Below are 27,983 nucleotides of genomic sequence, written 5' to 3'. Positions count from 1 at the left end.
GGATCAGAAATGAAGGGAGAGATAATCCCCTTTCCCCTTCTATAAATCACCCTCAGGATAAGAGCCATCTCTTCTTCTACTAAAGGGGACAGTCAAGAGGAACACTGTGGCAGGGTACCCCGCTGGGACACGCATCACGGCGCGCCATGCAGAACGCCCTGGGACCGGCTTGCATCTTCTTGCGCAAGGGCATCGCTGAGAAACAGGGGGTATGATATGTCCCGGGGCTGGCGGGGAGGGAATCGCTGTACGGGGCAGTAGGGCAAGTAGTCTGGAATGCCAAAGCAGAGGATGGGCTTCCATTTTCTCTTCAAAGGGGGAACTCATCCAAAGCAAGCCTTGACAGGATGCAGGTAACCAGGATTCCAACTTTGGCTCTAGGAAGACGATTTGTCATCCAGGATGCTGCAGAACATTCGGGGGTGGGCGTCCAGGCTTCCAGAGGAGGAAAATCATGGGACAGAGTAAGAGGCAAGGAAAGGACCAGAACTCCTGGGCGGGGGGGGGGGGGTTCTTCAGATAAAAAATCAAGAGGGTTAGACGGAAGGTGGTGTGAAAGTGTGATTGCTGCTCACACAGCACGCTCCAATTCTCACTTTTGCTTCTGGCAAACAGTAAAATAATATTAATAATAATTTCCAAAACCTACCTAAACCCTTTGGCCAGAGGCGACAGCAGAACGAGAGAAATATAGGGGTGCCCCACGGGAAACGACGTCTCTCTCGCAACTATTGGCTGTCTCTCTAGCCCAAGATACCACCCAAGTGGGCCTAAACGCTGGCAAAGTACATAAGAGAAGGGTCCCCCACCCTTTGGGTCTCTATCATGGGCCGTTTGGGGAAAGTTGGCTCCCCGAAACTTCCTTCTAAATCCCTCCCCAAAGCATGCATCATCCATCTCAGACTGTCCTGGATTTAATAGCTGGCAGCAAGTTATCTCCGTTATCCTCAGGACTCATCAATCGTACTTGTTTGGATGGACTCGCCCACTCCTGAACTTGCTTGATGTTTTGAGAAAGGGTTTCTCTGGAGTCTGTGGACTGTAAAGCGAAATGCTCTCAGCCTATTTGTTCCCACACCGTGGTGGTTACCTGTTTGCTCCTGTCCAGGCTCTGCGACATGGGGGTCATGTCACTGAATTCCAGGGACCACAGAGGGTCTCCCCGTCTCCTCCATCTCCCTGTCATCACTGGCTCTGTCATTCTGGGCAGAGTTCCAACTCATCGTTGGATCCCGTTTGCCCTTCTCTGCGCCTCTAAATATTGATCCGTCAACAACTAGAGCATCGCTGCGTGGTGACCGTTCAATGCAATGATTTTGTCCGGCTTTGGGAAAGAGAAGAGTTTGTTTCAGAGTCTGGGTGGTGGGTTGGCTGGACAGAAGGTTAGGAATTACAGCTTCTGGCTTCTTGATTTCTCCGGCTCAGGGGAAAGCAGTGGTTTCCGTGGGTCGAGGTTGTGGGCCAGAGGACTTCTGAGTTTCTTCCTTACGTGCATGCATTGCAATGAATGTCATTACACCTCTTTTACAGGAACGAGAACTGGGCGCAGATGAAATTGAAGGTATGTGTTGGTAATTTGGAGTGGTGGTTTTTCATACTGTTTTTCTGGGGAATTCTGAGGTTTGTCAGAAGCCCGTAAGGGGTTCCTCCATAGAAAAGTCAGTAACGGACAAGCTTCCCATAAAGACCATTTCGATTGCACCTACCAATGTTCAACAGCCTTCTGTAACCTGATGTATTGAACTGCAACTCCCAGCAAAACTGGCTGGGGATGATAGAGATTGCAGTTTAACACATCTGGAAGACACTAGGTTGGGGAAAGCTGCCTTCAAACATATGCAGAAATCCTCTGCAATGCACAGAGGTTCCCGAGAGGATGTCCAAGTGTCCCTCAGTAGGCCGGTGGACGTAAAAAAGTATTCTCCGAGGTAGGATCCTTAAAACTGCTGACGCAGAGGTTTGAAACAATGAGACAGAAACAAAGGAGGACTGGCGCTAAGCTGTAATACATTGTGTCATTACATGCCATTATCGTTGCTTTGCCAAACCAGAGCTCCGCGAGGCCTTTGATGAGTTTGACAAGGACAAAGATGGTTATATCAGCTGCAAAGATTTGGGCAACCTCATGAGGACGATGGGCTACATGCCCACGGAGATGGAGCTCATAGAACTGTCGCAGCAGATCAACATGAATCGTAAGTGGCCACGGTGTGAGGACAGGGGATGGGTGGGAGAGTACCTAGCTCAAGGGTGGGGAAGCTCAGCCCCAGCCAGCATGGTCCATGGTCAGAGATGATGGGAGTTGTAATCCAACAACATCTGGAGGGCCACCTAGATAAAGCATGGGGCAAGAATCTTGGTTCCCTGGTTCCTCTCAGGGAGTTGAATCGAGCATAAAGCTTCTGGCACCAGTCTGGTGTAGTGGTTAGCGTGTTAGACTGGGACTCGGGTTCTAGTCCCCACTTGGCCATGAAGCTAACTGGGTGACTTAGGGCTGGTCACTGACTCTCAGCCTAAACTACCTCACAGGGTAGTTGTTGCAAGGATAAAATGGAGAGGAGGAGGATTATGTATGCTGCCTTGGGTTCCTTAGTGGAAAGGGGGATATAAATATAACAAATAAAATAATAAATAAGTCTGCCCCTTACTTGTTTGCCATAGTGGGCAGTGATAGGTATCCGTAAGGAAGTTGTCACTATTGTGTAGCTGTTTTCCTTATTGGCCTCACACCAGACACTGTTTCTCAAGAACAAACTAGATGTGATATTTCCGTTCATTTCCTCCCTTTCATTTAATGGGCACGTTTTATTAAAATGCAAAAAGCAGCCATGATTGGTGTGTGTGTGTGTGTGTGTGTGTGTGTGTGCAGATAATTATTGGGATTGCAGCAAGGGGAAGGGGGAAGGGGGAAGGAGGGGAGAAGTTTAACCCTTTCCTCCCCTATTGCGATTCTGGCAATAAAATCTCTTCCAAAGCATTTTGGTAGGAAAGCTCCCCTTGACGCTAATGGGAGTGGTTTTTGTTAGGACCACAGTATAGGAAGGAATGGTGATCCTGATTATTTATTTATTTATTTTATGCTGTGATCTTGATTATTTATTTCATTCCATTCCATTTCTAGACTGCCCAATAGCCGAAGCACTCTGGGCAGTTCACAATGATCAATTCATGCCCTCTCCCGATCCCACCCCGGCTGCTCTGCATTTTTTTTAAAAAAAAGTGTGGGTTTCATGCAAAGATGCATTGAATGCCACAACTGGTTTGCTCCTCACCTTACCCTATCTCACTGGGGAGTTGAGGGGATAAAAGTGGGTGGCTGTTTGTATGTTTCTCCTGAGTTCCTTGGAAGAAGGACGAGAGAGATTTAAAATGTACAAGATTTTTTTAAAAATGTATGTATTACATACACATACCCCTCCTTTGTTCCATTGGATTCAAGGCAGCATAAATTGGGGGAGGGGGAACCCTAGGCAATTTCCTAACCAGACCCAGACCTGTGTAGCTTCAGCAAGGTGCCATGACCTGCCGCCCCGCTCTGTGCCCCCTTTCCTGCCCAAGGTGACCTTGAGACAAATGTAAGTACTGACCTAGGCACCGAAAGGGGAAGGCAAGGTATCTGGCAATCTTGCTGGAATATATATAATTTTAAAAGACTATCCTAAGCTTTGGAATGTCCTGTGAAGGTAAGCGTGCCTTGGTGTCCACATTGCTCCCTTTCAGCACCAGACTCAGGCTTTTCTATTCCTCCAGGCTGATATTGTATTTTATGCCATGTTGGTTCATTAGTTTTATGCTTTTGCTTTTAACTTTATGATCGTGATGCTGCTGCTTTAAATAGTACAACTCCTAGAGATGTTTCTTTTATGAGGCATGATTTTTAAATATTAATATTAATATTAATATTATTATTAATAATAATATATAATATACTCTGAGCAATTAACTCCACTCCCCTAACTGCAGTCGGGGGCCGTGTGGATTTCGAGGACTTTGTGGAGATGATGACGCCGAAGCTGTTGGCAGAGACGGCGGGCATGATTGGACTTCAGGAGATGAGGGATGCCTTCAAGGAGGTAAGGTGGGATGGGACCTTGGGGTCCTACCTTCCAGCTTTGTTTTTTTTTTTGCTATATATGCCCCCTTCCCTGCCCCCTCTCCCCATCTCTCATTGCCCCATCTCTCCAACCAGAAGACACAGCTGAGGGCAGGAGTTAGTAATCCTCACGGCAGGGCCAGCTCCGGGTTTAAGGAGGCCTTGTGCAGAGCCCTCTCTGGTGGGCCCCCTCTTACGTCAAAAGGTTGCCCCCACCCCACCTCAGGCTTACTGGGCAGCGGTGGAAGCCGCAGCACTGCTGGGTGGGTGAGTGACTGGGAGCTGCCATTTTGATTTCCCACAGTGCTCTGGAGACGCACCACATAGTTTCACTGGAGGGCATTATGGGAAATTAAAATAGAGGCTTGCAGAGCCAGCCACTCAGCAGGGAGGGGCCCGGGCAGGTTTCGGTGCTGGTGAGCCCTGCTGGAGCCACAGCAGCAGCCCTGGTGCTGAGGCTAGGCCTACCTCATGCTGCCCAGGCCTTCTCTTCCAACTCTGCTTGACGCTTAAGAAGAACATGACAGGGAGGGAATCTACACGTCGTACTGAAGGCGCTTGCGTGCGCCTCCAGTCCGCCCCCAAAACGATTGTGTAGATTCTGCCCATTAGAGATGGAGGAAGAGGCGGCGGAGGAGGAGGCTGGGGAATCCATCCGCGTCCTTGCCGCCGCCGCCGCCGCCCACCTACCTCCCCGCCGGCCTCCTGCTGCCAGCGAAAGAGCCAGCTGGGTCGGAGAGCTTCTTCCGCTCTCCGCCCCGCAAAGGTTCATCTAGTCCAACGTCGTGTTTACTGCAGTGGCTCACCAGAGGCCATAAGCGGAGTATGAAGGCAATAGGCCTCAAGTGCTGGTGTTGCTCAGCCCCTGGTATTCGGTGGCATACCACTGCTGAACACAGATGTCCCATAAAGTGATCATGACTCATTTCATTTACTTCATTTTTATACTGCCCAGTAGCCAAAGCTCTCTGGGCGGTTTACAAATATTAAAAAACCTAAAAAAACAACAATATTGTACATAATATAAAAACTGTTTACATACAAACTGTAAACAGACAGTAATCCAGGGCCTGAATGAAAAACTTTATCATATGCTACCAAATGCCCGAGAGCAGAGAAAGGCCTGGTGTTGAAAAGATAACAATGTTGGCACCAGGTGGGGCTTGCTGGGGAGATTGTTTCATAATCGGGGGCCACCACCGAGAAAGCCCTCTCCTTACTAAAAGCCTTTGGTAGGCCTGTCTGCCATGAATTTGTCCACTCCAGCCTTCCCCAACATGGTGCTTTTTAATGTGTTGAACTACAACTCCCACAAACCTTAGTAGCATGGCCATCTACAGGGTACCAGGTTGGGGAATGCTGGTCTAGTCCCCTTTGAGGGTCATATAAGCCAATGGCCATAAACATGCAGCAGTGAACTCCAGATGTTAAATTTATGTTGTTTGAAGATGCTTTTTATTAAATATCAATCTCCTGCCAGTTGCATTGAACAACTTCACTTTTTAGAATAAAGAGAAAGGGAGGAAAACTTCTCTCTCTCCACTTTATTCACAACATGCATAATTGTATAAACCCAATCTCTATTCTTTTATCACTAAAAAGCTACAAATATTGTAGCTTTTACTCCCAGTGAAGGCGCTCCTGTCTACCCTGTTCACTATGGTTTTCATTTTCGGCATGTTTTCCAGGTTGTTGAGATGGGGTTACCAGAACTGTGCACAGTATTCCAAATGTGGCCACACAATAGATCTGTAAAGGCATTACAATAGTGGTAATTTTATTTTAGATCCCTTTCTTCATCATCCTTAGCATGGAATTCACCTAAGGAAACTAAAAATCTGGGTATACAGTGCCACATACTCACTTCTAGTACAACACATACACACGCTCCTCTGTTTCATTCCACAGAAGCTAGAAATTCAGGATCTCATGTCTGTTAACTTGTCATTCTATGTTCCTTACTCTTCTAAGGACCTTTTGATTGCTGGCTTCTAGTGAGAAATGACTCTCGCTCTTTTTGAGCAACATACTCTCAGTGGGGCTCTTCAAACCCCACGTCACATCTAGATATGCCAAAACCAAACCAAAAAAAGACCATGCCCATGAGAATGTACAATGCACTTTCCCATTCCACGGTGCTCTGTAATTAGCGTTGCAGTGAATTAACAGTGTGTTGTCTCCTGAAAGGCAATCCAGCCTTCCTGCTCCCCTCTCTTTTCTTGCCCTGGCAGAAACCCTGCTGCAGGCCTGTGTTAAGATCCCTGCAAGGGGAGCTGTGTAGAACTGTAGTAAATAAACCTGTTATGTGATCAATGCCTAGATGTGGCTTGAATTTTAAGAACTTAAGAACATAAGTGCCTTTTTCCTGACATCCTCTCCAACAATTTACAGAGTACTTTTTTATCCATTTGATGTAATCTTACTGGTGTTAGATACCACATATTTCCATATGTGGTGGACTTGTGAAGTTATTAAGAGGTTTTGGCAAATAGTATTTAAAGAGATAAATGATATAATGGGATGGAAGGTAAAGATAGGGCCAAGGATAGCACTGTTATCAATATATGAAGGGGTTAAATGTACACAAACTAGTAAAGAATTAATAAACAATTTATTAACTGCAGCTAGATTAAAAATTGCCAGGAATTGGAAGGAACAAAGGGATTATCAAATAGAAGAATGGTAGAAAGAAGTCTGGGATATAGCTATTAATGACAGACTCACGAGCAGTATGCTCGTTAAGGTAGGATTGCTGAAGCGAAATGACTTTGATGAGGTTTGGAGTCCATTTGTTAAATTTGTATTAGAAAAAGGGAAAGGGAGTAAACCATCGCAGGATACATTACAATTTTGGAAAGGAGATAAGGGTCCCGGGGGGTGGGGTGCACGTGATAGTATTATATTATTTCAATAAGTTCTTTTTAAAATTTCATTATTGTGATATATTAAGTTGATGTAGTGTGATTATTGTAAGCGTTATAAAATTCAAATAAAAATATTATTATTAAAAAAAAGAACATAAGTGCCATGCTGGATCAGGGCAAAGCACTCTGTTCACACAGTGGCCAACCAGCTGTCGACCAGGGACCCAAAAGCAGGACATGGTGCAAGAGCACCCTCCCGCCCATGTTCCCCAGCAACTGGTGCACACAGGCTTACTGCCTCAAATAGTGGAGATAGCACACAATCATCAGGGCTAATAGCCTTCTCCTCCAGGAATTTATCCAACCCCCCTTTTAAAGCCATCCAAATCGGTGGCCATCACTACATCTCGTGGTAGTGAATTCCATAATTTAACTATGCGCTGGGTGAAGAAGTCCTTCCTTTTATTTGTCTTGAATCTCCCACCAGTCAGCTTCACGGGATGACCCCGTGTTCTAGTATTTTGAGAGAGGGAGAAAAATATCTCCCTATCCACATTCTCCACACCATGCATACTTTGCAGTTAAGTTTCAACAGACAACACCTGTATAAGCACAGCTAGCTTCAAAACACCTTAAATTGGGGGATTCTGGATCACTATTTCTAAGCAGCACCTCCAATTTCATATATTTATGAAATCTGTATTCTTGTAAATTGCTCTGGAGACTCCTTTTGGCAACAAGGGAGAGGGCCTTCTCAGTGGTTGCCCCCCGACTGTGGAATGATCTTCCCGATGAGGCTCGCCTGGCGCCAACGTTGTTATCTTTTCGGCGCCAGGTCAAGACTTTTCTCTTCTCCCAGGCATTTTAACAGCATTTAAAAACGTTAAGTTTGTTTTTAATGGACCCCAGAATTGTTGTTTTTAAATGGATACTGTTGTTTTTATACTGTTTTTATGTTTTTAAAATTTTTGTATACTTTTAATGTTTACTATTTTTAATTGTTGTAAACCGCCCAGAGAGCTTCGGCTGTGGGGCGGTATATAAATGTAATTAAATAAATAAAATAAATAAATAAATAAATTTTGCTGATGGCCCTTCTTCACCAAAGATTCTTTCTCCTGGGAGGTGGTCACAGCCTGTCTGTGTGCTTTGACAGGGAAGAATTGGCTCTTTGTCCTGACCAATGTCAGTGTCCGCTGCTACTGTTGGCCTTGGTTCTCATCTAATACACCCTCTTACTCTTGCTCAGAATAAGGACCCTTGGCACTCTTCCTAACTATCCTGGCCCTTTGTTCCAGTTTGACACAAATGGGGACGGTGAGATCACTCTGGATGAGTTGTATCACGCCATGCAACGGCTGATGGGTGAACGCCTGACTTCCCGGGAGATTGCAGACGTGGTGAAGGAAGCCGACGTCAACGGAGACGGGACTGTGGATTTTGAAGGTGAGATGTGATTGGGGAATATAGGATTGATGGCTAAAGATTATAGGCTTAGGGGGATATAGGGTGAGAGGTTAAGGCATTAAATATCTAGGGAGATGGGATTTGGGAGCACAGAGCGAAAAGATATAAGCTTTAATGGGTTTGGATAATAGGGTTAGAGAGTTATTAGATTGCTCTAGTTACATGGAGATTGTAGCTCAGGGCTAGAAGGATGTTTTCCCCTCTACCCACAAAGATCGTTGAGGTTTTAAATGGTAAGGTAATACCGTAAGGATGGGAGATAATTTTATTTGGTTCACATTTCAGTAAGGACTTCCTAACTTCATACTTCCCAAATAAATTTAAGACAATAAGTAGAGCCCTGCTGGATCAGACCAAGGGGCCATCTAGTCCAGCACTCTGTTCGCACAGTGGCCAACTCGCTGTCAACCAGGGACCCACAAGCAGGAGATTGTGCAACAGCACCCTCCCACCCATGTTCCCCAGCAACTAGTGTATGTAGGCTTTTACTACCTTTTATAGTGGAGATAGCCATCAGGAGTAGTAGCCATTCATAGCTTTCTTCTCCAGGAATTTATCCCACCCCCCTTTTAAACCCATCCAAATTGGTGGCCATCACTACATCTTGTGGTAGCGCAAACCAGAACACAGTTATTGTTTGGTATTTGCACTTTTCAGAATTTTTCAATCCAGTTTTCCAAATTAAAAATGCATACAAATATGTATATATTAGAGGGAAATGTGTGAAATAATGTATTTATTAGTGGGAAATAGCATACAAAAGAGCATTCTGTAAAGGAAAAGTGCTTGCAAAAGAAGTGTACAAAAATGTACACATTAGAGGAAATGCGCACAAAAACGCATTTTTGCGTAGACTTAAAAAACAAGTCGCAAACTGATGCAGAAACGGAATGAAACAAACTTAAGATGGGAATAATTAGAACCTGGGAGAAGCTGAAACTGACAGATTTGTCCAGCTCTAGAAATACAAGAGTAAATGTTTTCCTTTAAATGAGGGGTGCATAACCTTTTCAGCCCCAAAGGCTGCATTTGGTGGCTGCTGGAGTGGCACATGAACATGCATATACACGCATGTACATTTGGTGGCTGCTGGAGTGGCACATAAATATACACAACCCACATACAAGATACAATTCATCCTCTCTCTCACACCCATACCCACACACCCACACCCCACTCATTCACTCACTCAAGGCCATCTGCTGCCTAAATGCTTTTCAGAGGCCTGGCACATCAGATAAGAACAACACTCCTTCCCAAAGCCTCAATTCTCAAACCATCTAGGAAACCTAGCCCTTCTCCCTCCACTAATGCACTCCCTTGCTGAAGGATCCTGACGTCCCACACTCTGTTACCTGGATCTTTTCCAGGAAAAAAAAGACGCTCTAGAAACAGGCTCTATGGCCGCTGCCTTAGACTCTGTTTTTAGGCTATCCCAAGACACGGGGCAGGTGCCTTCAAGCACAGCTTCCTAAGATACTCCAGGGATGCTCTAGGAATGAGGCTTATATGGCCAAAACCACAGAACCCATTTCTAGAACGTTTCCCTTTTCTCCCCCTTTCTCTCCTGGGGCTGCCAGATACCATTTACGGGGTCACCTGTGGCCACACGTTACTTTCAAATTTAGATTTTCCTTTAACTTTGAAGAGCTGAGCATGATCCAATATTCCACAATGAAAATAGGGACATAGTTGTGACACCCCCAGTTCTGAAAACAAGGATCGCTGTGTTCTTCTGTGGTTACATATTGGTAAAGGCCCTACATACTCCGCTGGGTGTATACTGCATTAGTAAAGGAGCTACGTATTCTGCTAGGGGCATGCTGTGTTGATTTATTCTGCAAGGGTTTATTGACCCCTGATTTAAAAGCCTAGATGTTTGCTGCTAAAGAGAGAAAAATTAGAGTAGCCACTTTACACATCACCAAATAACAGGAAATAGAGGATGTCAATTTACATATGTACATTTATATTATTTATTTATTTATTACATTTCTATACCGCCCAATAGCCGGAGCTCTCTGGGCGGTTCACAAAAATTAAAACCATTCAAAGTATAAAACAACAGTATAAAACCATAATATAAAATACAATATAAAAGCTCAACCAGATAAAAACAGCAGCAATGCAAAATTTATATACATAGGTGCAAATAGTTAGGGTGCATAGCTATAATTTAAATGGAAACACAATATATCTCACCATAATGGAGAAGATTAATTAGTTGACCTGTGAGCCTGCTCAGTCTGCTGCCCACATACGAAGTGTGGATGGGCAACTTTGAGGTAGAATTCCAAAAGAATAGCTGTGATGCAGAGATAAAAGGGCTGGATCCTGTTTTACATTCGTTCAGCTGGGCAGGTGGACAAAGATGTCTATGCCCCCTTTTCCCCATGGCTGCCCTTCCAGCTAGGGTGAGGCACTCATGAACTGCAAAAGAGAGAGAAAGTGCATGACCGAAAAAAGAGGACAAGAAAGGATGGCAATTTGCATAAAATGTGCTTATGTTAATTTATATGTATAGATGCAAATTTATAAATCATTTAAAATGAAATATAGTCCATCTCATCAGCGTGGGAAAGACTTATGTGCCTACTTGGTTAGTCTGCTGTCCAGGTGTTAAGTGGTGATGGGCAACAGTTGCTATTAAAAGTCAGTTCTATACGTGTTTACTCAGAAGTAAGTTTCCATATTTGGAAGAGGCTGAGTGGGGTGAGGGGTAGCTTTGATATTGACAACTGTGGCTAACCAAAATGTTTACATTTGTGTAATTTTTAAAGATAAAGAGATGAAACTTGGTACGGTGATAGCTCTTAAGGAGGGCTTTAGCCATGCCAAGTTTAAATCAGATCCATTCATGCCTTGATCTTAAGGAATTTTTTTTTCCTCCAACCATTCTCCTGATACTCCACCAATGCGAAATTCCACCTGTTTGCATTTGTGGAGGATCTGTTTTCCTTTCCTTTGATAATGCAAGACCTCATTCAAAGCATACACACACACAACAAAAGCGAGAGGACAGCAATATAAGGAGGCTTAAGCACGCATTAAATCCACTTGGGGAAAATAATCCAGACTTTCCCCACACCAAAATAATACGCAAAATGGAGGAAAAGAGGCGAGATGGGTGCAGGACAGGGATGACGTCATGTGAGTCCCACACTGTAATACGTGGTGAGAGTGTGTTAAACCGCTGGTGTGACGGCGCTTGCTATCTTCGAACTGCACTGGGACTGGAAAACCATTAAAATAGAGGATGGTCTTCTGTAAAAGAGGACGTCTGGCCCTGGGGATACTGCTGAGTGGGATGAGCTGCTGTTAAGGAGGGAGGGGGAGCCCTGAAAGCTGAGCAGAGGCACCTTCTTCTAGCAGAACCTTTCTGCCCACGGAAGGCAGATCTTGGATGCAACCCAAAACTACTGTGGCGCATCCTTTTACTCCAATATCACGCCCCTTGTTTTCAGAAGATTAGGGTCACGTATCACATCCCTGCTGGTACCAGAATTAGGCAGTGGAGTCCCAGTTCTGCTTTGCTGGATTCCAGTGGGGAAAGAAGCAGCCCTGGTGCTGAACTCGGCCACCCACCTCCGTTTCTCGTGGATGATGGCGCTAGGTCACCAAGCGACAAAAACTGCAGGAAGGAGATGGTGTTTGTCCAGTGATACGTTAGCTGAAGCAGATAAGCCATAGCTGCCTCTCTGGCTGCTTCCACATTGCTTTGGGTACCCTGTAAAAGAGGGCAGGGCTCCTTCAGCTTTAACTGTTATGACGAAGAGGGAATTTCACCAAGTTTTGCATGCATACAAATGACACCTGCCGAAATTCCCCTTTCTATGCAACTGTTACAGATCCCAGTCCTCTTTTCCATATAGTCACCCGAGCTATCCATACATCTGATGTAGTACATTTCTTTCCTAGGAAAATTCCTAATCCGGGCCTGTATGTCTGTGGCAATTCCACCACAAATGTATCGCACAGCCATGGCATTTGGCGTGGCACATCGTTTGGCATCAAGAGAAGCTGTGTGTGTGTTTTTCTCTTTCAAGCACATTTCTACTCCTGCAGGCCTCAGGAACACACCTTAAAAGTCAAGAAATACTTTTGTAAGCCGCCGTGAGAGCCTTTTTTGGCTGAATGGCGGCATAAAAATCCTTAAATAAATAAATAAATAAAATAAAAGTCAACCCTCGCCACTTTTGTCCTCACAACAACCTGGGAGGGAGGGGAGGTTAGGGTAAGAGATAGTCCCAGTTCACTTAGGAAGTTTCATCGTTGAGTGGAGATCTGAAACTCAGGGGGAGTCTACACCAGCCGTTTATTGCAGGATTGTATCAGAGTCGTCACTTACAGGGCACATGACGTTCACCTGCTCCTGCGGTGATCTCGCCTCCACCTCTCATCCCAGAATATCCCTGACTGCTTTTGTCACGGTTTTTCCAGCTCTCTCGCTTCCGTTCCAAAGAATGTGTGCGGTGTGGCCTCCCCTTACAAGATCGTTGCTGTTCGCTGCGGGTTCCAGGCTCAGCAAACAGTCAATCAGTTGTGAAGGCCGTGCCCATGAGTATCAGCATGTTTTACCACCAACTGGTTTTTTTTTTTTTAATACAAACATATCTCTGCGCAGGAGCGCATATTGGATGGAGTTCCTATTCCCCCCCCTTGTGTTGCTGCACGTCTGCGGTCGTATGCATCCCTCACGAGTCATTTCTAAAAAACCCAACCTGTGCCCCATAGCCATCTCCCTAGCCCTACCCACTTGTACTGGGGAAGGGCTGTAACAGGCCACACGTGCTCCCGGAATGGCACTCCTGTATTTGAGGGGGAAACTAGTCACGTGTGCCCCGTGAGTGGTGATCACGGAAGAGGGAAACATTCAGAAGCATCCCTCTTCCGTAGCAAAAGGGCTGCAGGTGAAGATTAGCCCTCAGTCTTCCTAGCAGTGGTAATGGGTTTTACTTTACTAATGGCCATAATCCTGCCTCCCTTTAGATAGTACTTCCTTATAAAATACGTTAACATAGGAAACTGCCTTATACCAAGTCACACCGTGGGTCCATTTAACCCAGTATTGTTGACACTGACTGTCAGCAGCTCTCCAGGGTTTCAGGCAGGAATTTTTCTTGAACTTGTGCATGCAAAGTGTGTGCTCAACCACTGAGTTATGCCCGCCCTCAGCCCTGTTCAGCCTGCCCTCCTGAGTTTAGGGTCTCTCCTACTCATTCAGCTGACTGGTCTTCAGCCCCAAAGTCCTACCCTGAGGGCACCCCTCCTCCCCAGTCCTAATCCAACCATGCTGACTTATTTTTTTTTGCCATGTTTGCCTTGCAGAATTTGTGAGGATGATGTCACGCTGATGGAGTCACCCACCCCTCTCTGCTTTCAACGACCAAGTACACAGGCAGCGCTTAAAAAAAAAATGTATGGAATTCAACATGAAATCCCGGTCAGAACTGGGAGGCGAAGTCAAACCTCCCTTTACGAAAGGGACTGAGTAGGGCAGGGAGTGGGTGGGCATGGGGAGTGTGTGTGTGGGTTTTTCTCTTAGACCACCTCCCTAATGGGAGGGCAAGTATCCCACTTCATGTGGCCAGGCAACACTTTTCATCCCATCTGTTCCCTGAGCAGCTGCCTGAGTTTTGTCGATGCTTGTCAAACCTACCCAAGGAATCCGACCCTGCCTATTCCCCCTCAGCAATAACATACAATAAAGGCAATAATGTACAATAACGGTACAGCATTCCCTCTCAGGATCTGTGTGGTGATTTTCTCTCGTGGCACAACCATGGCAGCAGCCTGCCAACACGGCTGCAGAGATCAGAAAAACCGTTTTGACGGCTCGTGTCTGACTCTGCCCAAAAGCAGCTTAGCCGCTTTATAATCGCCGCTCTGAAGGTTGACATATGGGCTGGAATAAACGGATTAAAAGGGAATAAACGGGGCTCCCGTGAGGGAAGGGCAGTGAAACCTTTTCAGAAGCCGGCCCGGGAACCAGAACACCTGGGGTTGACGGCCTACTTTCAGCAGACTGTTGTGGGGTGGAGGAAACTGGGAGAGAGGCTTCCTGGCTTCTTGGCTCACCCAGCCCATTCGAAGGATTACAGCTCTCGGCCTTGTTGGTATCCACCTCATGACCCATGGCAGATTACAAGTCATGGGGTTTGAAGCAGCTGCTACAGTTCCACCTCTCCATCATGCTAATCGCTGTCGGGAGAGAAGCGGGCAGGGCAGTAAGGCCAGGCCAAGGTCATTCCGGGCCACACAGGTTCAATTTGGTTCCTGAGTGGCTATTCATCTGTAGTTCGGACATGAGCCCAATCTGGACCAGTGCCTGGATTATGGGGGAGTTGTGGGGAAAAGGGGGGGGAGCTCATAATGAAATCCATCAGGCCTATCCCCCTGCCAAATTGTGCCTCCTTTCATAGCCTCCCCCCAAAACAACAGTAGCTAAGGAGGTAGACACAAAAGGTAAAAGGGCAGCTTCCTCTATCGTTCTAACACTGCTGAAGACCCCCAGATTCTCTCCTCACAGACAGAACCAATAGCTCCTGGTTTCTATTATGGCGTACTGGGTAGCACTGCGTTAAAATCCCATTTGCCCTGTCTAGCACCTTTGGCCATTTGTAGCAGGACGGCTGGCTTTAATCCAGTTATTCCTGCCTTAGCTTCCTAATATGCAAAATTCGTTAAGCCCATTATATAAAGACTCCCCTCCCCGTCCTCCCACCCCCATAGCCCTGTCTGTAGCTCTCCTTCACAAGTGGGCAGCTGCAAACCCTAGTTGGGAGGCAGCCGAAAGGACACACACACACACACACACACACACGGACAGACAGACAGACGGACACAAGACATCAAAGCAATTGCGTCACTTTATAAGCTGGCCTGGAAAAGTGGCAGCTGAAAGAAGGTTTTAGCAACCACTCTGTCAGATTGGCAGGGCAAAAAAGGCAGACATCCAGCCGTTCACCGTTTGCAGTACTTGGGGGGCTAGCCCCACAGAAGAGATGAAAAGGGGTCCACTTCCATTAAAAAAAGCTTTATATTTTGATGAAACTTACCCCAACCCTCCGAAACTGATACAATGAATTCATACAGTGGGCTCTCAAACTTTATAGAAAGAGTTCAATTTCAATAAATGGATGTTACCAAAATAGGCCAATTTTTTTCTTCAACTCCTCCTGTGTTGCGGGTTACCTCTTTACGGCAACATCATTTAAAGAAAATCAAACAAGAAAAAAAAAGGGGTGGGTGGGTGAACTCACAGTACTAGGATCTTTGTGTGTGTGGGAATATATAGATTTCCAGTTATGGAACGGGCATTTTTGAGACAATGGGGACGTCCTCCCCCTTTGTGGACTGGGTGCAGCTCCACTGAAGCAAGGAAAGCATAAGCCTATATCACAAATATTCAAATCCCACAATGCTTTGGGATTGGGGACATGGCCATTTTATACGCTGGGAAACATGTAGACAGAAAAGCAGAATTGGCGTCTGTTCTGCATGGGCAAAAACTCCACTCCCTGAATTTCAGAGTTTGGCATCCTGATGAATAACTAACACTATCTAGAAAGGAACCACTTCAGGATCACCTGAAAATATATCACACCATCATGTTGAAAACCAGCAATATCGCAATGGATAAAAGAGACCCCCGCAAAACATACCTCAGGTTGCAGCAAAGATAAATCTAGGGGCTCTCTATATGCCCTGCATATCCCACGGTGGCTGCGCAGTGGCGCTGCCTTGTTGATACAATGCAGCCACCAACCCGCAGCCACCATGGGCCTTTTCCCCCAAACTGTGCTTTTAAAAAGTCACTGCCTTACCACGACTTTTTCTTTTACTCCGAGGTCACCACCATCTTTCCTCCCGCCATCCGTGGTGACCTCGCTTTGGGTTGAGGCTAGGGATGTTCTGGGGCGTATCGAGACCACAGGGAAGGCTGGAACAGTCTTGATGAGCCAAATGGCCGCCAGAAAGCTTGCGCTCCCTGCTGCCATGGAGATTTAACATTCTCACCCCACAGCTGCGATGCCATGGGGTTTTTGAGGGAACAAGCAGCCAAAGCAGTGTTGTGAAGACCCCCGCCCCCCCCACCCCAGTTAAATGGCTATTTCTGTTATCCATTATTTCTGTTATCCACTAACTCAAAGAATCCCACCCCTGATTCTTTTCTGATTTTCTGGGCCTTAACGCCTCGAGCCCCACCCCTTAACAACTAGGCCCCATGTTGGGGCCTGCCTTTGTATAATTTTTTTATTGTTGTCTTTTTAGAGCTGGCAGCCTCGAGACATCCTTAAGACCATAAGACTCAGGCTATGGGATGCTGGACCCCGGCAACTCCAGGGGGTGATCTTTTCAAAGATCATGTGGGAAGTGACATGGCAGCACTGGGGTGCGTTTGGGGGTGGGGGTGTTGTATCGCGGTGTCCAGTTTCTGCGAGTCCAGGAAAAAAGGAGTTGGGATATTTTGAGGTCATCCTCAAGGCTTCCTCAGGATCCGTCTCCGCAGCTCCGAGCGTAGCAGGTCTCGCTCCTTCCGGATGCCAAGTAGGACGCTCTGGTTCTCGTGAGCGCGACGGATCAGGTAGGGGATCACCTCTTCCACAGAGCCATAGGGGATGGATTTGTAGATGGCATAACCTGCCTGGCCTAGGTTTGGGGAGGAATAAAGAGGGAAAGAGAGAGAGGAAGTCAGCATATCGCAGGAAGAAGGAAGAAAGTGGTAGAGGGAAGTGATGTAGTTGAGCCAGAGCTCACAGGGATGCAATGCTGGGACTCTTTTATTAGCAGGGATGCTGACATCATTTGCACCCCCACTCCCAGAATTCCCTGTTCCCTCTGAGTTTAGCTGCAATCCTCACAGTAGCTTGGGGGGGGGGAGAATTATTTCCCCCAGTAACAATATATTGTTCCCTGTTGTAATGATACATCTTTTGGGGTGCCTGGTACGGAATGGGCAGTTAAGGCCCATTAGCTTTACAAAAGACCTGCTCCTAGTGGGGATAAAACTGCTTGAACTGGTTTGTTGATCAGGATCAGCACAGGTGCCTGGATTGTTGGATTTTCCTTGGGGGTGTGGCTATGGAAGCTGTCATGAATGAGCTTCAAAATTCACCACTACACCATTGGTGGAGAGAAGGGCAGGATCAACCTGGACTAACACTCACCCAGCGCCAAGGACACCTGGTCACACATGCCCAGCAGCTGCCCGAAACAGACGGGTCCAGTACCTTTGTCGACGCTCATCTCTGCCATCCTTAAAACAGATAAAACAATCACATTCCATATGGGTACAGCACAGCAGTAAAAGGCATAAGCTGCGAGCCAGAAAACATGGGTTAAAATTTCAGCTCAGCCATGAACTCGCTGTGGCTGAATTTAGGCAAGTCAGCTGCTCCTATATCTCAACTTCATTTCCTCCCATTGCCCATGTGGAGCTAATAATAATAGTGTCATGATGAGTGCTTGCAATTCAAATTTACTGCTATCCTATTGGACGTCACAAAAGGCAGTGATGCCTGCCTGTAGCATTTGTGGGGGGAGGGAAGTGAGGGGCTCTCTCACAAGTGAAAGGTTGCAGGTTTCCCAAGGCCATCACCTTTTCTCTCCCTCTTGGCTTTCAGAGTCACCTCTGATGTCCTGTCTGGCAGAGCATTTAAGGAGGAGGTGGACAGGCTCACAGAACTGCAGGACATTTTAGTAGGTGCTTGGAAAGAAAGGCACACCTCACAACCAGGGGAGGTTTATGGCTCCGATGTCAGTGGGACGGTGAATCCGCTCCGGGTTTCAGTCAGAACCAGTGAGTACTCTATCCAAGGTGCTTTGGTAGTACCTTTAGAGTTCTCACTGGTTCCAGCCCACTGACCAGCCACCCACTGCCCACAACCCACACCTCATACCTTTGCACGGCATGCATCACAGAGGCTTCGTTGTGTGTGGCCACTATCAGCTCAAACCTTCCCTTGGATTGGGACACTCGGTCGAAGCAGAAATCCAAACACCGGCGGTAACTGTATCCCATGAAAAAGGGAATGGGCATCAGCACAGAGGGAGACCCCCAACAGGGGGGGTTTAAAAATGGGGCCCAGCAACAAAATGTTGCAGTATGGAATGCTTCTGTTCAGGGTTCCAGTCGTTGCAAGTTTTTTCTCCATTTGGTTTCCTCCCCACCCACCAAGGGTACAGAGGTCACACTTGTGCCTAACCCCAACTACATTACATGTTGATTTCTTCACTGATGTCTATGGACAGCTCTTTGTTCTATCCCTGGAGAGGTATTAATATGGCTTCTTGGTGTGAACCAGGAAATAACCTATACAGACAATGAGAGGGTTCTGTCTACCCTTTTTAAATATCTTGGTCTGTTCCTCCCTCCCCTTCTTGTCCAACCACTCCATTCCATTACCCCTCCTATTCAGTTGCCAGGGTCCCCACCCCTCTGTCAACATCCCATGCCATGAGTTATCTTAAGATTTTTTTATATCTGCAAAGCTCAGGGTTACCCCGGGTCTGCTGATACCTCTTTTGTGCATGGGTGGTACAGTTTCAGCTACGTAAGCACAAGCACAAGAATACATGAATAGGCATAAAAAGGATTGGGCTTCTCACACCTCATGTTCAAGCTCTGCAGACTCAAGGAACAGATCTGTGAGAAAACTCTTCACCTTTCATTGGTAGCTTCCCAGTTGGGTTGGACGGGATCAGGGTACCCTTTTTCCCTTGCTAGCTTCCGTTCCTTCTCCAGATAAGCCCCCCTGACCAGTTTCACTCCAAAACATACACCCAAGCGGTCTGTGAGGGCCACATCCTGATTCATCCGCTCCAGAGTGTCCTGGAGATAGACAAAACTGGTCAAAGGCAAAATGGCTGCTACAGAACAGCAAAGCACAAAGGAGTCCTCCAATACCACTGAGTTGGCAAGGTTAGAGTGGACCTTTTTCTTACTTCCAGGAAGTGTGGTGGACAGAAGGAGAAGGGCTATTTTGGGAAGGAGACCCACCTTGAGATATGCCTGATATGTGTTCCAGATCCACGGGTGTTGATTGTTCCAGGCAGCCATCATTGCCACAGTGACTAGTGTCAGGGCAGGGTTAACATAGGTGTATTCTGCATCCACCAGAACGCGGACCTCTTTTTCCACCGCATACTGCAGAGGGAGCGGAAAGGAGACAAGAATAAGGAAGACATTTGCTGGGTGATCCAACTTTCTGACACTTGAAAACTTGAAGGAACATACTCTGTTCCATCCAGTCCTTCAAAGAATCACTGGGCCTGTTCAGCTAACACCTTAAACCACGGCTTTAACCACAGTGAATAAGGCTTTTTGCCTTATTCACCGTGGTTAAAGCTGTGGTTTAAGGTGTCTTCTGAACAGGGCCACTGAGATTTTAGACTCAAGCAAACAACGATAGTCTTAAAACTTCCTTTCCATAACCCAAGGATGAAAGCTCGTAGAAGTGGTAGAGAAAGCATGCATTTGTGTGTAACTTTTCCCCAGCCACGTCCTGAAGATGTTGCCTCTTTAGCCTGTAACCTTAGTGATGTGGAGAACTACAAAGGACACTGAATCAATGGATATTTTCAAGCTGAGACCCAGAGTGTCTCTAAATTAAGGGAAATCACATTGTTTACCCAGGGCATCTTGACATGCAGGAATTACTCAGCGAAACTTTCAACTGCATGAATGTTCTCACTGCTAATTGCTGCAGGAACAAACCTCTGACCTACTTTACACCTATTGGCAATTCCTGGGTTGTTTAATACAGGAATTGCTGCCATCTAGTGGAAGTGAGCGAGTCACTTCTGCCTTCAATTAACAACCCCTGATTTGTTGTTGGGTTAATTCTGGGTTGTTTAACTCCTAAACAACCCAGAGTTTCCGGGTTCAGATGTCATAGCAACAATAACAATTGTTATTCCTGGGTAGTTCATGGAAAGTGGAATGACAAGCACGCAGGAGGCAGTGTGCTGGCTCGCTGCTGCTCTGGTGACAATCCATGGATCCATGGCTTCAACAACCCATGGGCTGTCATTATTGGTGAACCAGGTCAATGTCAAAGGCACAGCAGCTGGGTGGATTTAAAAATTGGCAACCCTAGCTATTTGTGCACCACACAAATCTATAGTTAACAAAGCAGGATATATAACGTGGAACATAAATTAACAGCACAATCCTATGCATGTCTACTCAAAGGTAAATTTCCCTGAGCTCAACGAGACTTACTCCTAAGTAAGGGTGTGTAGGATTTCAGCCTAAATGTGCATTCTTCTTCCCAGACTAGGTTATTTATTCATGTCATGGCCCAACCCAATTGAAGCCTCAGATGTGAAACCAGCATTATTCCTTGTACCTGTGCTACAGAATTGAGCCGTCTCAATGATTTTTGAAAATGTTGGTTCTCTTCTTTGGTCAGGCAGCGAAAATTCAGGTCCTGGTGGTGGTGGTCATGGAAAAGAATAAATATTTTAAAAAATACTATAGGGAACAAATTAAATTGATCGGATCAAGACTGAGATGTGAAGGCCCAGGAAAAATGAGGGGAGGTGGGAGGAATAAGATATTTTTTTGTACTTGGTTGGGAATCGTAATGGGGGGGGGGAAGAAATATTTTTAAAAGCCCCTTTTTCATGGAGTTTTTTGTCCTCGGACAAAAAACGGTAGGCGGGGGGGGGGGGGAGGTTTCCCTGAATGCTAGTTTTGTCCCATTCCATCTCCACTCCCAGCCTTGACATCTTTATTCGAGAAGCACAAGGAAACATGACCCCAGAGGTGAAATCAAGCCTCACCTCTCCTTTCATGACAGTCACCAGTCTCTCTATGCTCAGGTCAGACATTCCCTCCTGCTCTTGCAAACGCAGGGTAATAGTCTTCTGTAAAGAGAGAACAAAAGGAAATCCTCAATGAGACCTGAATAACTCCCCACTGCACAACTCCCCAGAATGGGGCCAGAAGTGGACCTGAGCTACACCAGGAGAATGAGGTGATTGAATGTTAAATGGGCTATACCATTTTTGCATCACAGGTGGGTATGACTGTATTCATGTTCTCAACATAAAAAAGCCTCCCTTCAAGTAGAAACATAGCATAGCAGGAAATTGTGCGTGCTAGAACCCTGAAATGCTAGATTTTACTTGCAGGGAGTTAAAAAAAATAACAACAAAGTTTCACATTACATTCTACCGTCATTCTGTTGAATGTGCCCATCAGGTCTTACTTTTAGTGGGTTTTTTCCTCTCCATCACCACCTCCATTCTAATCAGAGCCACATATACTCTGCGACAATAATATTGATGTTCTGCACCAGATTAACAAAGATTCTGCAGTTCTGCAACCTGTACATTATCCAACCCAGTATCAATCAAATACACAAGAAATGAGACCTTCCAGAAGAATAAGAGACCTCCTTTTGTAGAGTCTTTATAATCCAAAAAACCAAAAGTTTTTAAGGGGAAATAACAGCAAAGCCTACAGGTGCATAAATTGGTCGTGGAATAACAATATACCTCCCCCACTCCAAACTATACCCATCAGTTCAAAGGAAGGAGCCATAGTCCCCGTAGCATTCCACAATACTCACACAGAGCTCAGCGGCCATCAGTGCTGTCACCTTCAGTTGCATCATGGGATTGGTGGCTTCTCCCACTGACAGATCCAGGCAGGCAAGCATGGAGAGGGCATTCTCGTCATACCACCCCTCCCTGGTCAGGACAGATAAGAATCCTCAGTATAGTCTCCATCTTCTAGGAGGAACACCCTCCAATTCTCTTAAGGCCTCCAAGCAAAGGGTGACCATACGAAAAGGAGGACTGGGCTCCTGTATCTTTAACAGTTGCATAGAAAAGGGAATTTCAGCAGGTGACATTTGTATGCATGCAGCACCTGGTGAAATCCCCTCTTTATCAGATACAAAAGAGGGCAGGGCTCCTGCAGCTTTAACTGTTGTGATGTAGAGGGAATTTGCATGCATACAAATGACACCTGCTGAAATTCCCTTTTCTATGCAACTGTTCAAGAGAGAGAAGCCCTCTCCTCCTTTTCATATGGTCACCCTATCCAAGCACCAATGTCTTGTCTTGCACTCTGCTCACCATCGTCAATGTGTCTGTTTTCCTTAAGGCCACGGTGGGCAATTATGTAGCCCTCTAGGTATGGTCTACAAGTCCCATGATCCCTCAGCATTGGCTATGGTGGCTAGGGAGGATAGAAGTTCTAGGCAAGGGGACTGTCAAGGCTCACTTTTTCTCAGGTGTAATCTGTCAGGGTGTGTATGTGTCACAAGCCAGCAGAGGGGGAAGGGGCTAGAGCCAAATGTGGATGTGGCCAAGCCCTTCCTTCCTTCCTTCCTTCCTTCCTTCCTTCCTTCCTTCCTTCCTTTCTCTGCCCTGCTACCTTTCCTCTCTTTCCCCCTTTCTTTTCTGCCACCTCTTTTGCTCCCTCCCCCCCCCCCACTTCCATCACTCCATCCATTTCCCCACCACCCACCTTTCCCCCTCTCTGGTTCCCCACCACCACCTGCATAAAATCGGGCTGAGGGCCGCAGGTTGCCCACCCCTGCGTTACACTTTTATTAACAGTTTCCCAAAGAGAAGAAGGTACACCCCAAAGTTCAGCATTAAAAACAACCCTGAGATTTTCCAAGTTGTGCTCTGTGTGTGTTCCTTTCAGTGACTTTCTCGCAGCTCACTGGTTAAAGGGAAACTTCTCCAAATATATATTTCTGGAATTTTTGAAGGCTAGCTATAGGCCAGTCAAATCTGTCACACAGAAGAGCAGAAGGAGCAATGAGTTCCAGAAGTTTCTCTACCCTCCCTTTCCACCCTTTGAGGCCTACCTGCCTGCCTTTCATAATAGTCATTTGTCCCAGATCTCTAGAGGGCCGAATTGTAACACCTGGAGGGCCGGATGTGGCCCACAGGACCCGAGGTTCCCCGCTCCTGCACTAGGGTAGGATGAACGGTTGGATTTGCCACAGCTTATGGTCATGGCAGCTAACTTACATGGCGTTAAATCAAACATTCAGGACAGACCTGAGTGGCTCCTGATCATGAAACATAAGCAGAAGCTCCAGAAGCAGATAGGTTACCATAGTTGCTGGAGGCCCTTATTCCCTCACACCCATATGTTTGTCTTTGAGGTAGTATCGGGCTGGCCAATGCTGAAAGAATACATTTCTGCCCCCTGCCCTGCCCTGAGTTCCCTCCTCAGTCCTTTTTCCTTGTGTTTCATGTCTTTTTTGGATTGTAAGCAGGGCCCATCTTGTTTAATTGATTATATGTAAACCACTCTGGGAGTCCTTTTGGCTGGGAAGTGGCATAAAAATACTGCAGATAAATACTGCAGAAGCAGGATGCTGGAGTCTTCTTATGTTTGTTTAACAGCTTTTGCAGTTTTGAATTGTTACTTGCATATATCTATCTCCACTTGAACTGCAGCAAGACTTCAAATCTTGACACATTTAATGTGGCTGGAATGTGCTGTCTGAAAGTGTGAGAAACTACCCCTGACACCACATATCCGGATTGCTACTTCCTGAAACCAAAACCCCTGGGTGTGAAGAGAGTTTTGTGCATGTTACTGGGAAACACCAGAAGAGGACCACCATGTGCATTGCTTCCCCCCACTGCCACCCCAGATAGGACAATTGTGTGCGCTGTCCCATCGGAAACACATGTACCTTCAGCGTCAGGCACACACCCACACCCCACCAAAAGTGCAAGCTAGCGAATTCTTTGAGAAAGGAAGCATGACTCATTCAGGTTCATTGGTAAAATGTAAAGCCGCATCGGTAGGAGGTGAGGCTTGACTTCCGTTGTCCTGATGCAGCTGCCCCTTTCCGCTCACCCAATACTCACCCTTCCCTTGCCTGCCCCACGTCTTCCTCTATAGGAACTGCAAGGAGGGGGCGGACCCCCAAACCCTGGAGCCTTTGCAGCGTGTCCTTGATCTCTTTGGGGGTCTCGCCTGCCACAAACTGTCCGTACAGTGTAAGACGGAGCACGGAACCCCACAGTCGGCGGCCCAGAACCCGTCGGGAGATGGAAAGGAACTGGAGGGACAGAGGGAAATACAGAGAAATGCAGGGCATGGGGACAAATCCCCCAAAGATCACCATGATCGACCATTTCAGAAAATGCACATGGTACAGCGGCTGTCTCATGTCAGTAGGGTGGTAAATCCACACCAGTTTTTAATCAGAACCGGTCAGAACTCTAAAGGGGCTATAATAGGTGCTTCACCTTGATGGCTCTAATGTCAGTGGGCCAATGAAACCGCTCCAGGCTTCAGTCAGAACTTGGATAGCTTCTTTAAAGTTCTGACTGTAGCCTGGGGCGGATTCACCGGCCCCGCTGACTTTAGAGCCATGAGCCTCCACTGGGAGAGAGTCTTGTGGCATGTTAAGGCTCATAGATTGACGGTGGCCTCAGGTTTGAGGGGCTACAGACCACTTTTTGACAGCTGAGGGGACACTTCTGGCATCTGATGCAGTGGGTTCTACTCCACTAAAGCTTGTGCCACCATGATAGACATCTATTCAGGGCTGGCATCCAGGGTAGGCATGGTTGGGGCATCTGTTGAAGACCCACACCCCAGCAGGGTCCCACTGAAAAGAGCTCCCCAAACGTGTCCTCACCATGGCAACCTGCTTGTTCACCCACCTCCCAGTCTAGTCCAGACAATGGTGGTGGTGAGAAGGAGGAGGAGCAGATGCCACGGCCTGTTTGCTCACTGTCTCTCTGCCTGTCACACGATGATGAGGAAGACGATGAGAAGCAATAGTAGCTGAAGCCAATGAAGGTTAGAAGGTAGACCCACTGAGGGGACCCTTTGAGGGTATCTCACTCAAGGGCCTTTCAAAACCTGGAGGTGGCACTGCACCCATTAGTCTTGAAGGTGCCACAAGACTCTGTTGTTGTTTTTTACACAAGGTTAGTTTACCCTCACACAGCTTGGTCCAAAGTCCCTTGTCCCTACCATCAAAGATGGACTTTGGGGCAGACGATGAAGGCTTCATGCAGAAGAACAAGCAGGGGAACAAAGCCCTATGTCTTTGTCTAAGTCTGGAAACTTTGTCTAAGTCTGGAAACAAAGCCCTATGAGGAGAGACTGAAAGAACTGGGCATGTTTAGCCTGGAGAAAAGAAGGCTGAGGGGAGACATGGTAGCTCTCTTCAATTACTTGAAAGGTTGTCACACAGAGAAGGGCCAGGATTAGGGTACAGGATATGGAATAATGGGCTGAAGTTACAGGAAGCCAGATTCCAGCTGGACATCAAAAAAAGCTTCCTGACTGTTAGAGCAGTACGGCAACGGAACCAATTACCTAGGGAGGTTGTGGGCTCTCCCACACTAGAGGCATTCAAGAGGCAGCTGGACAACCATCTGTCAGGGATGCTTTAAGGTGGATTTCTGGATTGAGCAGGGGGTTGGATTTGATGGTGTAATAGGCCCCCTTCCAACTCTACTATTCTATGATTCCAGGAGAACCCCAAATGCTCCTTGCCACATTTTAAAGTACAAGGAGTAATGCACACTGCTATCTAAAGAACTTTTCTGCCCCACTAGAAGACCATTAACCCTAGAGTTTAAAGCGACCTAAATGTACCACTGCTCTCCCACTATCCCGTCCCAGCAGAGCACGATGGGGCACCCCTTAGTCTACAGAGGTTGATTGAGGTGGAACGGGTTGGGAGGCTGAGGGTCAGGATTCAAAGGGCTCCTTGTCTTACCACGGGTGCTTTCTGAACCAGCCACGGAGAGGAGCAGAGCATGAACACCAGCAGTCCCCGAGTGATTTCCCAGTTGCTCTTGAGGCGGAAAACCTTCCCGTCATCCAAGCTCAGCGATGGATGCGGAGGTGCGGGGTTCCTTGCAGCAGCTTGGGGGGCCGGCTTGAGAGGTGAGGATTTCAGGGCGGCAGCCTGGGCCCCCCAGAGGGCTGCCACCCGGCGGCGCAACAGCTGAGCCCCGCAGTTCAGCATGCCGCCAGCTCTGTCTGAAGGTCACGCAGCACCACGTCTGAGAACACAGCATCTGGTGCATGTCCTGCAAGTTTGGGGGCAAGCAAGAAACATGGGGCGGGAGAAGAGGAAAGATTGTGCCCTAGGACAACAAGTTGCTGCCTCAGCAAGTTGTGGGGTTTTGGAAAAACTGCTCAGTAGAGTAGAAAACTTGCTGAAGAGGAGAAGTCACTTATTAACATCAGGGCTTTTGGCTCCTCTACCTTATTGCTTTATCCCACCAGATTCCATTTCAGACACACTGGGTTCTCTTGGTTTCCACTGGTTCTTTCTGCAATGTCTTGGTCCCCCCTGCCCACATTTAATTCTCTGTAGGAGTGTTTTGGTTCTCATACGCTCTGACTTCCCTCGGTTTCCACCGGTTCTCTTGCAGGCTCTTGATTCCCACGCACTCTGGGTTCTCTATAGCAGAGGTGTGCATAAGAACATAAGAGCCCTGCTGGATCAGACCAAGGGTCCATCTAGTCCAACATTTTGTTCACACAGTGGTCGGCCAACTGCTCATGGGAAAACCACAATCAGGACATGAGTGTGGCAGCACCCTCCTGCCCATGTTCCCCAAAACTGGTGCCATCAGGACTAGTAGCTGTTGATAGCCTTCTCCTCTGTGAATTTGTCTACCTCCCCATTTTAAAGCCATCCTAATTGGTGGCCATCACTATATCTCGTGGTAGCGAATCTCAGTTTATCTATGCACTGTGTGAAGATGTATTTCCTTTTATGGAACTTATGGGGCCCCAGATGTTTTGACATAAGACTTCCATGAGCCCTAGTAGACCAAACATCTGGAGGGCCACAAATTATCACCCTAACTCTATAGGTTGGTTCGTTTTGTAATACATAACCAGGATTAATCTCATTTTGCCAACTGTTCATTCATTTGCTCATTCATTCGTCTACCATGACATCTTGCTGGCTTCCAATCAGAAATAAAACTAAAACTATTAATTAGTTACTTTTACATCTCAAAATGTGCTTCCAGACAGAGGGCTCTTCACACCACCAATCTAAAATCCTTGTGCAGCGATTCCATCTTTCCTTCCTTAATGGTTTTTCTGGGTTTTTTTTTTTTAATGGAAAAAAATCCCAACAGATGTAATGGTGGGAAAACATGGAGGGTTGTGTCTGGAACGCCCCCTCCCCATAAAATCCCAAGTTAAAGGCAAGGCAATTGGTGCCATCAAAATACCTTCGGGATGCATGCAATGTCTTCAAGGAGGCTTAAAATCAAAAGTAAAACCAAAGCTATAAATGTATACTGACATTGGCGTATTTGAGGAAAGATGGCACTGCTGAGCTCCAGCAAACTAGGGCCAAATTAATGATTTCGCAAAGTTAGCTATTAGAGGAGGGGAAAATATCAGTTGCTGGATGTCTGTTTTTCAGAGATTAAACATGAACATGCGAAAACATCTGTCAATCATGATTTTGCGTACATAGTTCCATGTGCTGCAGGGCACTTAGGCCTAATCTACACCAACTAGGATACTGCACTATGAAAGTGGTATATAAAAGGCAGGAGCCACACTACTGCTTTAT

At 46.6% G+C, this 27,983-nt stretch overlaps 2 protein-coding genes across 2 annotated transcripts; one reads left to right on the top strand and one right to left on the bottom strand.

The window, feature by feature from the left end:
- Positions 1-60: 60 nt before the first annotated feature.
- On the top strand, positions 61-13,902 carry CABP5 (calcium binding protein 5). Its single transcript, XM_063137631.1, has 6 exons — positions 61-209; positions 1,531-1,561; positions 2,052-2,195; positions 3,964-4,073; positions 8,256-8,403; positions 13,753-13,902. Exons 1-6 carry the CDS (start codon positions 147-149, stop codon positions 13,776-13,778), a joined length of 522 nt encoding a protein of 173 aa, XP_062993701.1. The 5' UTR covers positions 61-146; the 3' UTR covers positions 13,779-13,902.
- Positions 13,903-16,838: 2,936 nt separating this feature from the next.
- On the bottom strand, positions 16,839-26,405 carry PRODH2 (proline dehydrogenase 2). Its single transcript, XM_063137799.1, has 10 exons — positions 26,154-26,405; positions 24,280-24,473; positions 22,005-22,125; positions 21,214-21,297; positions 20,778-20,858; positions 19,427-19,573; positions 19,092-19,258; positions 18,327-18,437; positions 17,595-17,683; positions 16,839-17,076 (listed from the first exon to the last, which is right to left on the bottom strand). Exons 1-10 carry the CDS (start codon positions 26,403-26,405, stop codon positions 16,907-16,909), a joined length of 1,416 nt encoding a protein of 471 aa, XP_062993869.1. The 3' UTR covers positions 16,839-16,906.
- Positions 26,406-27,983: the final 1,578 nt, after the last annotated feature.

Source organism: Elgaria multicarinata, chromosome 11 (assembly GCF_023053635.1).
Source record: "Elgaria multicarinata webbii isolate HBS135686 ecotype San Diego chromosome 11, rElgMul1.1.pri, whole genome shotgun sequence".
NCBI lineage: Eukaryota > Metazoa > Chordata > Lepidosauria > Squamata > Anguidae > Elgaria > Elgaria multicarinata.
This window is presented reverse-complemented; position numbering and strand designations above follow the sequence as displayed.